Source organism: Fusarium fujikuroi, chromosome FFUJ_chr09, assembly GCF_900079805.1.
Source record: "Fusarium fujikuroi IMI 58289 draft genome, chromosome FFUJ_chr09".
NCBI lineage: Eukaryota > Fungi > Ascomycota > Sordariomycetes > Hypocreales > Nectriaceae > Fusarium > Fusarium fujikuroi.
The window spans coordinates 996743-1008795 of NC_036630.1; the positions used below are offsets into that span (position 1 = coordinate 996743).

Here is a 12053-nt window from a genome sequence, read left to right on the forward strand (position 1 = left end):
AGTGGCTTCGGGATCTAATACTGAACCCGGCCCCTATGAAGAACCAACTCTAAACTCAACACTTGATGATTGATCAATTATATTGGTCCGCAGAGCCTTTCAATGTCGCTGTAGCTTCCATAATCAGAAATATTCATGTCTGAGTGGACTACCCCAGACATAGTGGCATGATGAAGCTTGAACCACCATCAAGGGGTTATCAACGCTAGTCAGCCGTGCTTGACCTGAGATGTGAAAAGACAGGACTATCTTGGATGTTCATGCAATTCATCAGGAGACATGAGGTCCAATGTTCAGTGCTGGCATGCTTATCGATTTCAACTTGGTCGACTTGCTTAGGTACCTACTTGCTTGTGAAACCCTCCCAAAGCCATAACGTCATATCCGATGGGACTTGCAACATTCAAAAAATGACATACGTATATAAGAGAAGCTCCTTGGCATACGAGAAGCCTTCTCAACTGGAATTGAATTGAAACGCATTGCGCTAATTCATCAGATCTCACAGTTTGTACGCATAGATTTATTAGCCGTAATTGATCTCCAAAAAGATCACCAGTGAAAGTTTCCAAGTACGCGTATACGAAAGCCTCTAGTCACAGCGTGTAGGAGAGCGATACTGATAATGCTACCTAATGCCGTTTCGTAGGCTTAACATATATTATGAGGAGCTTATATACGCATTAATATGTGTTGTGTTGTGAGCAACGAGTAGCGCTTCGGGTGCTGAGTGTTGTTTATGCAAGTGAGCCAACTCGGCTGGGTCTTTTGCTTTCATGGCTTAGTCCACACCAGCCATTTGGTACCTTATCCCAGCCAAATTGTCATTTGGAAGACTTATAGAGTAACCAAATGACCTTCATCGTATCACCAGAGAAACCCGCCATTGAGTGACCGAAGTGTCTCCGCCGGTATAGAGTTATGATGACTACTCGCAGAATGGACAATGAATAGCCAATAGGCGTTTTTTTTGTTTTCGGTAACATTAAGCAGAGAGAGAGAGAGAGAGAGAGAGTTGATCTCTGAAGCCATAACTAAGATCTGGTTTACAAGCAAGCTCAAGAGATGCATCGAAGTGTTTACGAAATCTGATTGTCAAGACAGGCAGCCTTGTATTGAACTCGATGAGGTTGAAATCTGGCAAGCTATTGGACAAATGCGACGTAAAAATTTCGGTCTATCCGTTTTACGGCGATACTACAGATGAGTAACTAACTATTGCCTGCTGTGTCTCGTCCAGAATGTCCTTGTAACCTGGAGTATGGCATCGATCTCTCACATACGACCATACCTATCAGAGAACTCGGGATCCCGTCCGCTCTCCCATAGATAAGCTGATAAGGGGCGGATTAGTAGTTGGGTCGGTGACGACCAGCGAATCCCCGCTGTTGTATGTCTTTTGGTGATAATTCTTTTTGGTGTTTTGTTCAAGCGAGGCTCCAAGTGGGCCGAACCACGTTGTTGGGTCACTTACCAATCAGGTAAGGTTGATTGACTGCTCAGTTTCTTTAGCAAACAATTAGAGATATAGGCGTTGATAGGTACACTGTCATACAGAAACACCGCTCCTGTTTATAAGGATTTGGTACTGTGAATGTCTTTCCTGTCTCAGCTGAGCGCATGTAAGTGGTAATTCAAGCTGAAGGTTGGCACCCACCTGGCTGGCCTCCAATAGCCAAAGCGCAACAGCGCCGTAAGCAATACAACAAACTATTGAACTCAGTATTGTATCTGTTTTCTGGCATGTGAGCTTTAAAAAGCCAATGGGATTGCTGTTGTAGCTCGTTGAAGCAAATGTTCTTGTCTTCGAGGGTGCCTCAAGGCCTTAGCATATCATAACTCTTTTTCGAGTGACGCGTGAGATCATTAAAGACACAACGAGGTCGGTGAGTCTCCCTCTTACGTGGCTTATCTATTTTTGAAAGCGCGTCAGCTCGGATAAACTTTCTTTTATGTGCTGTGATGTATGTTACGTTTTAACGAACTAGATGTTGGCATTCAAGTGTAGACTTTGGATGCTGTTTCTTTGTCAAGGAGCAAGCGTCGACCAATAAAAATGATTGTGTTCCTCAGAACCCAACTAAAGCAAAGAGAGATTTACGTCTAATTGCTTGCCTCATTATTGTTCTGCCAGTCAAGGATTCAATAAGAAGTCGTAAGCAAACAAGGTCAAACGAAAAGATGAGATGAGGTACATAGAGTTGCATGAGATTCACATACGAAAGCAAAGTACCCGGATCGATCAATGCAGCCCAGATCGAGGCCACACAGGCCTCCATAACCCTGTTCTCCGATTGGCTTTCTGGTAAAGGCTACCACCAAAACGGAAAAGAGCACAGCCTTCAGTGCCGTCTCTTGAGGTTTATCTGACGGTCTGGCCGCTCGTGTTACGACCGACTCTTTTCTTCTTCCTCATTTGTTGTTCGAACATTGAGCCTGTGGCAGTCCAACCTTCAGCTCCAAAACCTGTCGTATAAATTATACAGTCTCAACTACTATCGAAAATTGACACCATGTCTCGTGGCAACCAGCGTGATACGGATCGTGCAAAGAATGATAAGAAAAGGCGGGAGGAAGCTGAAAGGGTTCGTTTCTATTATGATTCTGACGCTTTCCGCATACAAGGAGTATTTCGCCGACTGACACTTTTTGTTTATGATAACAGAAAAAGGCAAAATCGAAGACTGGTACCAAATTGCAGCAGGAGAAAGAATCTGATGCCGAAAAAATGCGACGAAAACAGGCAGCTTGTACGTCCAACAGCTTAGACCCCTACGATCGACTCCCGAATACAACCACGAACCAACACAGCGTCGCTTTTGGAACAAAAGAATGCTGACAAATCTCACAGCTGATGCTCGCAAAGCTGCTGCAGGCGCCGTAGGCAAGAAATAAGAGCTGCAATGATTTCTGTTCGAATACTGCCAGCCTTAGCCCTCTTTAGCCACCCCAAAAAACAAACATTGTTGAATTACACTGAAAGCCGCGATAAGAGATGGAATTGAGAGCCAGAGAGAACTCGGAGTATTCAGAACCAGATTGCCTTTTTACCGCAGCAGCGACGAAACGAAACGACATTTGGGAAGCACAGGCGAAGCGGTGCAATAACATGGGTTGTCTTTGAAAGGATTGTATTAGCCTTCCGCTTCCTTTATAATATATTTTGTTATGAGTTTGTCCGTGACGGTTAAACAAGCAGCAATGATCTCTCGTGTCCCATCCCCTGCTTCTCCACTCTAGGATCACGATCAAAACTTGCTCTCTCGAGAACGATGCACTCCATGCACTGTTAAAAGGTATTTCTTAACCATCAAAGCTACAGTTCTCATGAGCGATTCATCTGCCCCGAGCGAAAGAAAGCTCATGCTACAAGTATGCGACTTATCTATGATGTACGCCTGGACAAGAGCACCCGGATCGGCAGCACTGTGGCAGAATCTGACACGTCAAGTCGAAGTTCGTGTTGGTTCAACTTTGACTATCCCGCCCTTGTGTAATACCCTGCCAAAATTGCACTTCTCATTTGATACCGCCGACTACCATTTGAGTCTAATGGGCCATGCCATGTTACAGTCCCTTGGCACCCGGCGCTTATGGGCGTCTCCTGATGGGCTGGGCGCTTAGAGATGATACCCAAATCCTTATGAAACGGGATCAACCCCACGATTGTGTGGATAATCGCTCCTCTACCTCATTTTAATACATAATTGTCTTGTCTCTTCGACCATGCTTTCTTCTGTGCGGCGCGTTTTTCGTTCTAAATCCAAACCAGATAAACCCCCTACCGTGAAGGAGAAGCCAGTTCCTCAGCCATCACCAGCGCCTATAGCTCAGACCCGGACAACTTTCTTTTACTCTGGAATACAAACGCTTCATAGCACCGAAACCGATAATATCGAGTGAGTCCGCAAATTGTTTCCGTTTAGGCATTGTCTGACGAAATGATTAGCATCGTCTTGATCCATGGATTGAAAGGAGACTGTCAAAAAACGTGGACAGACAAAACTTCGGGGAGTCCTTGGCCGAAGACACTTCTTCCTTTGGAGATTGAGACTGCACGTGTTCTCACTTACTCTTATGATTCAACTGTCACCGGTAAGGACGATGTTCCTTCCCAGAATCGAATCTCCAATCATGCATATAATCTCGTGACTGCTCTCGCATCACTTCGACAGAGCGATAACACAGTAAACATCTCACCCCTACACAATTCGTCCATCTCTGACGGTTTAGAATGAACGACCTATCATATTTATCTGCCACAGTCTAGGCGGACTTGTTTGTCAGGATGTAAGTCACCTACTGACTCCTCGAAGAGTAAGAAAACATCGGACCTTGATATGGGGTATGAAAATAAACTCATTAAAGGTATCCTAAGCTGAGTAAAGGTACCCTAAACTTATGCTAAAGCATAAGTTAACCTAAATCTCCTTATCATTTAGGATTGAGGTTCCGAGCTTTCTTTCCTCCCCTAGTCACGTCACTGATCCTGGATGGAGGGCTTATTGAGAAAACAGGCACTTGTCACAGCGAAACAACGGTCTGAACAGCACCTCCAAGACATAGTCAACTTCACTCGTGGTGTCATATTTCTCGGCACACCACATCATGGATCAAGCCTCGCCAAGATCGGAGAACTGGTCTCACGCTCCGTCGGGTTGATCAAAGAGACCAACAGCGATATTGTCCAAGTTCTAACAAGAGACTCGGAAGTCCTAGCTCGAATTCAGGATAGCTTTCAGGCTCTTCTCATGACCCGAAGCAAGGACGAGGCTAGCATGATAGATATCACATGCTTCTATGAAGAGCTTCCGACTAAGAAGTTCGGAGTGATCGTACCCAAACATTCAGCCATCCTGCCTGGCTACATCTCGATCGGCATACATAAAAATCATGCAGAGATGACCAAATTCTCCAATTCTGAAGAGCCCGGATTTGTGGCCATTTGTGGAGAGCTCAAGCGCTGGATGAAGAGGATCCAGCAACCACAGCCTAAACCTCAGGAGCACTCTCATGTTGCACATTGTGAGTACTCAACAAACGCTGCCTCGGGGAGCAAGAAAGCATCAGACCTTGATATAGGGTGTCAAAATAACTCGGCAAAGGCATCTTAAGCTCAGAAAAGGCATCCTAAGCTTAGCAAAGGTATTCTAAGTTAGCCTAAGTCTTTTTGTCATTTAGGATCAAGATCCTGAGTTTTCTCTCCTCCCCTAGCGCTGGCCCTAGGAATTCTTGTCCTTCAATACTGACTTCTGAGGCCTCGTTCCATACACTTTCAGCCCAGATTTTGTCGGAAGATCAGAGATACTTTACCTACTGAAGAGTCAACTTGGTGATCTAGAACCTCAGTCACACGGTAGGGGTCATCAAAGGGCTGCACTTTACGGTCTTGGTGGGGTTGGGTATGTTTGATAACATCTATTAGCGAAGTGCTGCCCACTGACTCAAAATAGAAAGACACAAATAGCATTGTCGTATGCATATTGGGTCCAAGAGGTTTCTCAAGATACATCGGTGTTTTGGGTTCACGCCAGCAGTCTCGAAAAGTTCTCCGAAGGTTACACCAACATCGCCAACGAGTGCACGATACCTGGGCACGAGGACCCAACTTTCGATGCTTTACAAGTTGTCAAAGACTGGCTGGAGAGCAAGGAGAGTGGACAGTGGTTGATGGTTATTGATAATGCCGATGACTTGCAACTTTTCTTTCCTCAACCTGGATCTTTCAAGATGAAACACAATACTGATAAGAGCTTAAGCCAGTTCATACCGCAATGCGCTCATGGCAGAGTTCTCATCACGACAAGGAATATGCAAGTAGGCTCAAGACTTACAAAGGGCAAATACCCTATCGAAGTAGGCCAAATGAGCGATCAAGAGGCGTGCCAGCTTCTCCGCCAAGGCATCCGCCAAGAGGATGAGTCGGAAGAGGTCCTGCTTCAACTCTCATCTCGTCTGGAGTTTCTTCCTCTAGCATTGGTGCAAGCAGCTGCCTTCATACAAGAGAACTCCATCACGGTCAAAGAATACCTCGAGCTCTTGGACGGAAGTGAGAACGATCTAGTTGATCTTCTGAACGAAGAGTTCGAGACTGTTGGGAGAGACGCTGGTACTCCTCACGCGGTTGCTCAGACTTGGATGCTGTCCTTTCAGCAGATAGAAAGACAGTATCCTTTTGCCAGTGAGCTCCTGTCACTGATGTGTTTGTTCGATCGTCAAAAGATACCTCTTGATTTCGTCGACTTTCACGCCAGAGAGAATCTACCAGCAGGGACGAACACTAAATTGCAACTTGTCAAGGCCCTTGGGATGCTGAAGGCATTTTGCTTCATCCGGGCAGAGAAGGGTGGCGATCATTCTATGCATCGTCTGATCCAATTAGTCACAAGAACTTGGTTGGTGCGAAAAGGAAGCATAGCCGAGCTCACAAGACACGCCTTTTCGGCAGTGTCAGACTTTTACCCCTATGCAGATTTCGATGACCCCGAATTCTGGCTCGAAGATATGGCAACATGCACGGCATATCTGTCTCATGCCAAGTCCGTCCTTGAGGCCCAGATAATTGAAACAGAGGAAGACAGGCTAATCAGGGCTTCTGTGCTCCATAGAGTTGGGTCATTCTTTCGCTTTCAAGGCCGATACCGCGAAGCAGAAAGCTTCCAACGCCAAGGTCTCATCATTCGAAGAGAATTGCTCGGCGAAGACCATATAGAAACTCTCGTGACAATCTCTGACCTTGCAGGCTCACTGGCTGATTTGAGGCGGTTCGAGGAATCTGATAAATTACAAAGGGGCCTTATTGAGACCTTGAGACGCCTTCATGGTGATGAACACGAGGAAACACTTGATGCTATGTCTAACTTGGCTGTGCATTTATCACAACAGGATAGGAATGATGAGGCAATCGCGTTAGATCGCCATGTCTTGGAGGTCAGGAAACGGGTCTTTGGGGAAGAGCACACCGGTACAATCCAAGTCATGGACAACCTGGCGGCCATGATTGAAGGAAAAGAGGCGGAGGAACTACAAATACGGGTTATAGACGCAAGGACCAAAACTTTGGGTAAAGAGCACCCTTCGACCGCTTTCAGCATGGCAAACCTGGCTATGACATACTTCAACGACGATGAAATCGGCAAGGCAGAAGATCTGTTGCTCGAGGCATTCGAGATCGATAAAAAGATTCTTGGCGAAGATCATCCCACAACCCTTCGGATCATGTCCAACCTTGGAAGTGTTTGGTTATTGTTTGGTCAAAGGTTCTTAAACGACAGGCACTTGTATCCTGATGTAGACATGCTTGGAGATGCGAAAAGACTTTTTGAGGAATGCCTCAAGTTTCAGACAAAGCGACTTGGGTCTGACGACAGCGAGACAATCGAGACTCGTAGGTTGTTGGATGAGTGTCTAGAGGCGATGGAGGTTGCGGATCTTATGGACGCAGAAGAAAAGGCACAGATAGAAGCAGGGGGCGAACCGATCAGATATAGCGTTGAATTCTATTGATGGATTCAAAATAAACTCGAAAAAAGGTATTCTAAACTTATCTAAACTTATGCTGAGTTACCCCAGTCTTTTTGTCATTTAGGATCAAGATCATAAGTTTTCTTTTCTCCCCTAGATGGGATCCCCATAGTACACCACTTTGGGTACAGAAGATGTATTCAAAGAATCGTCAAGCTTATTTGGATTGAGTGTTTGATCTGTCCTTTCACACTCAACGGCTCCGGAAATCGCTGGTCCATAATTACTGTCATCCAACTGCTCAAACTCTGGCAACTTGAACAGTTTGAGAGCATCAACTACACGAAAGGTCCCTGATACAATAACATGTCACGATAATGCCATCTATGTAAACAAACAAAACCATCGTGCCAATACCATCTTACACCAGCAATACCCGCTTAGCTCACCAAAGTCCCCAATTAGCAGCGGAACTTGACAATCCCGTCCTAACGAAATAGCTTCACGACCGGAATCATGGTGCCGAGTGTAATCAAGTCTAAGCCCTATGTACTGTAGCCCGATGACATTTCAGTTCCTGGCACTAAAGCTGGGGATTCATGTAGCCGTGGGGCGGAGTACATTTGTGTGAGCAAGGTGGTATTTGGCGTTCAAGCCACACGGCAGATGAGCCGAGCCAAAGCTTGTGAAACAGTTTTGTTGTTGCAACGATTTGAATTTTGTTTGTTTATGTTTTCCTGGCGTTTTATGCTTGATAGTTGCTTTACTGTTGAGAACTTGCCTTTCTTGAGGAATTACTCTTTCAGCATTGTTAAATGTTATATCTTTTAACCATAACATTAATCAAGCGATTCAATACATCAATGATGCAATAAGCTCAAGGTAACATCGTCTCCGCGCTACCGCAATTCTCCGACCCTACTCCAAAGATAGCTCTGGCCGTGTTAGCCGTTCAACTAGCTAGCTCGTCCTTTCAACTGCAACATCTCGGCAAGGCCTAGATCCAGAGCTGAAGAGTACTGTAAGACCTAGCATAGCATCAAAGACACAGCGGGATTCAGCACACAAGCGCAATCCCATCACATTCGTCTCGTGAGATTCATGTCGTCATGATAGCTTCAAGACCCCTCCTCAGAGGTAACCTTGCTGTGAACTCAATTCTCGTCGCTGGGCCATCCTCCAGCCTCCTCCAAGTACCGTCTCTCTTCCATTACAGCTATATATCCCCTGAACTCTTCCCCCCAACCGAATCTCTCTCTTCAGTTCATACCACGTTCACTGTCTTGTCACATCTTGCAGTATAAAGCATTACGCTCTCTGTTTGCCTACCCATCATAGCCAACACTCCCTTTCGTTCACATCACAACCACTGAAACTATGCGTTTCTCAACACTCTTTGCCTCTGTAGGCCTTGCAGGCTCTACCCTTGCTGGCATTGTTCCCCGATCTTACAGGGTCCCCGCTGCGAATGGCTTCCCCAACCCTGATGCTTCACAGGAGAAGCAGATCGCTATCCAGGCTGGTGGAAAGCTCCCTGGTGCTCCTCTTCCTACCACTCTCGGTGTTGGTTCTACCACAGCTTTCCAGCTCATTGCCTTCAACGAGCTCTTTGAGACTGCTTACTTTTGCTCTCTTCTCTACAATGTCACTAACGGCATTGAAGGATACAAGGTTGAGGGTGACAAGTTGCATGAGGCCAAGCATGTTCTCAGGACTGTCCTTGCTGTAAGTACTTGCCCATCTTCATAAGGATATCAGTTAACTGACAATTTGCAATAGCAAGAAGAGCAGCACGCCATCGGTGCCCTGGCCACTCTCAAGTCAGCTGGCAAATTTGCCCCTTCACCTTGCAAATACCAATTCCCCGTCGACAACCTCAAGGACGCCATCCTTCTCGCTGAGACATTCACTGCAGTCGTTCTCGGTGCTCTCCAAGACGCCAACGTTGTCTTCGCTAGCGAGGGTCTTCCGGAGGTTGTCCGCCTGATCTCGTCCGTCATCGGCCAAGAGGGTGAGCAAAATGGTTTCTACCGTATCTACCTCGGCCAAGTTCCTTCTGAGTCACCATTCCTGACCACTGTCCCTGCTGCTTTTGCCTGGTCTGCTCTCCAGGGTTTTATTGTTCCTGGCTCTTGCACTGAGGACATCAAGAAGATCGACATCCCCATCTTCCCTGCTCTCCAGGTCAACGGTGGTGCCATTGCTGTTCTTGAGGCTGAGGACCAGAGCCTAACTTTCAGCGCCACTCTTGAGGAGTCTCACAAGGGCGAGGATATCTACATCACCTACACCACTGGCCAGCAGCTTCCCTACAGTGTCAAGGCTGAGAACGTCAAGTGGAATGGCAAGAGTGTCAAGCTTGAGGCTGAGTTCCCTTACCACAAGCTGGTCGCTCAGGGCTTCACCCACGCTGCTCTGACTACTTCCAACAACATTGCCACTCCTGATGACGTTCCCAACTTCACTCTTGCTGCTCCCGGTCTTATTCAAGTCAAGAACCCTCTCGACGGAGGCAAGGGAAGCTACTCTGACTAAAAAAAAGGCGAGATGATCGCAATGCCACTTGGCAGTTCTGGTACCTAATAGATCGATGGAACTGGTGCTTTGGTGTTACAATGTTTACAGAGTTCATGCATTTCTCTCGGGCCTAATGATAATTCAAAATCCAATAAATAGTTGGTTATGTTAAACTGCAAAAGCTCCAATTTGATTTGTTGTGAGATATCCCGTCCCTCCATCTCGGATAATCGGGATGTGAGGATGACGCTTCCAATTTCCGCATGTGCCAATGATATTGAACTGAGACAACCGAGCTGGACGCCATCTTCAGCCCTAGAGATCGAGTTTCTCGTAAGTTCAGCCTCATTTGAGTTATTTCATTCACGGGGAATCGAGTTTCGGAAGCTCTCAGCTGCGGCTGATAGCTTTACCTCTAGCACTCAACAGTTCAGCAGCTCCAATCGAACGACAGCTTCTTTTCACGTGTAATAGTATAAGCACCATGGTGGTCTCCATCATCACCTCATCAAACGCGGGGATGAGGCGTCTCTCCACATGTTTCACTGAGCAAATGCTCCTCTTCTAAGCCACTGATAGCAAGACATCAAGGTTACCCTCAGTTCAGGAAACTTCAAGACCGTCGATAGCTAAAAGGTAACCTTGAATCATAGAATCGCTTTGCATTAGACTGAGCCGGACTCGTACTCAATTCTACTAACCAAACTCTCTGAGCACTTCAGACTGCTTTTCTCTCGACTCCCATTTCTTCATCTGACTCATCGGGGAGGTTGTCGTTCATACGAATGAGCAGGTCCTTCAGTTTTCGCCGGTTCTTTCTCCACGTCAACAAATCTTCTTCCTGCTGATCTCGTATCGAGGGCGTGACTTGGTTCCCGTGTTCATCCTTGAGATAGTCTGGTACGTCCTCTGCCGTGTTCGGTAAACTCCGCCGACCAAGATTATTATTAAAACCATCACCGCAGTGCCACGATAGGGGCACTAGATGCGCCTCCTCGATGTGTTCTTTGAACCCCTCGTCCGTATCAAACTCAGATGGTTTCTCCAGCCTCCCACACTCTCCCCATAAGCAGCTGATATCATCACCATGAACGATGTAAACGTGCCGCCGGAGAGTTTCGAGGTTATGTAGTTCAGCCTTGCAGTCCCTCCACTCACATAGAAACGGGAAGATCGGTGCATCCACTTGATAGTAGATGGTCTCTGGAGGAGGAGAAGGTTGCTTTGGCGGCCGGCCTCTTCGTTTTGGAAACCCATTGGGATGAGGCCGCGGCTTAGTAGCAGCTTGTCGGGCCTGCCGAGGAGCTCCAGCTGCTGTTTGTAGACCCTTTGACTTATTAGTTGACCCTTTAGGTCTTCCTCTTCCTCGCGCTGGTGCTGTAGACGTTGCATCGCCGGAAACTCCCGTCTGTGTACCACCCGGACTCGACGTTTTCAGAGCGTTGACTGCTTTGAACAACGACTTTGGTCTTCCCCATGGGGTAAGATCCGACGTGACTGGCTCATCAAAGCCATCCTCCTCATCGATGCTGACTTCTTTGTAAGCTTCGAAATGCGCTGGTGACCTCGGGAGAACGACAGCGAGACTTGATCTACCACTTGGTGTCAAGGAACCCGGATGTTGTTTGACCAGGCTTTGGCTATGACTTCTTGTTGGTGCATCTCTGACTAGAGGATCCTCTGACTCTAGACTATCAGAGACGGAATCAAAGCGATTGATATGTGGTGGTAAGTTGGTGTGTTGGGTCTTTTTGCTTTGGTTCCCAGGGTTTATACTGCTGAAGCTCATACTGTACAGCTTAACACGCTTCGACGCGGCGTGGCGCGTTAAGTTTAGCGTGTAGAATGCGGGTTGTGCAATTTATTTGAGAGGGAAAAGAGTTTATGAGATACGGCAATGAACGAAAGCCCTTAATGTGTAAAACATGCCACTGTTGGAATTGGATAAAAGTGCTATTGCTGTCAAGAGGTGCTGAAGCTGGAGGCAGGAGGCTAAGATCCGCCAAGAGATCCCTGGCGGGAGGCCGATTTCATTTACTCACGTGCTCTAGCACTCATCAGAGATGTCATCT

At 46.8% G+C, this 12053-nt stretch overlaps 4 protein-coding genes and 1 non-coding gene; 4 read left to right on the top strand and 1 right to left on the bottom strand.

Annotated features, from left to right (window-relative positions):
- Positions 1-1281: 1281 nt before the first annotated feature.
- Positions 1282-1397, top strand: FFUJ_scaffold11.rrna3. Its single transcript, XR_002792846.1, has one exon. It is a non-coding gene; the product is annotated as a ribosomal RNA (ribosomal RNA).
- A 1116-nt stretch (positions 1398-2513) lies between these two features.
- Positions 2514-2895, top strand: FFUJ_09849 (uncharacterized protein; the record flags this gene model as incomplete). XM_023568203.1 has 3 exons in its annotated part: positions 2514-2585; positions 2666-2750; positions 2852-2895. The coding sequence occupies 3 exons, from the start codon at positions 2514-2516 to the stop codon at positions 2893-2895; spliced, it is 201 nt and encodes a 66-aa protein (XP_023436182.1).
- Positions 2896-3726: 831 nt separating this feature from the next.
- Positions 3727-7506, top strand: FFUJ_09848 (uncharacterized protein; the record flags this gene model as incomplete). XM_023568204.1 has 6 exons in its annotated part: positions 3727-3899; positions 3950-4187; positions 4234-4290; positions 4518-5025; positions 5258-5402; positions 5454-7506. 6 exons carry the CDS (start codon positions 3727-3729, stop codon positions 7504-7506), a joined length of 3174 nt encoding a protein of 1057 aa, XP_023436183.1.
- A 1335-nt stretch (positions 7507-8841) lies between these two features.
- Positions 8842-9999, top strand: FFUJ_09847 (uncharacterized protein; the record flags this gene model as incomplete). XM_023568205.1 has 2 exons in its annotated part: positions 8842-9189; positions 9244-9999. The coding sequence occupies 2 exons, from the start codon at positions 8842-8844 to the stop codon at positions 9997-9999; spliced, it is 1104 nt and encodes a 367-aa protein (XP_023436120.1).
- A 700-nt stretch (positions 10000-10699) lies between these two features.
- FFUJ_09846 (uncharacterized protein) lies at positions 10700-11770 on the bottom strand (the record flags this gene model as incomplete). Its single annotated transcript, XM_023568206.1, has 1 exon — positions 10700-11770. One exon carries the CDS (start codon positions 11768-11770, stop codon positions 10700-10702), a length of 1071 nt encoding a protein of 356 aa, XP_023436121.1.
- Between the last annotated feature and the right edge of the window lie 283 nt (positions 11771-12053).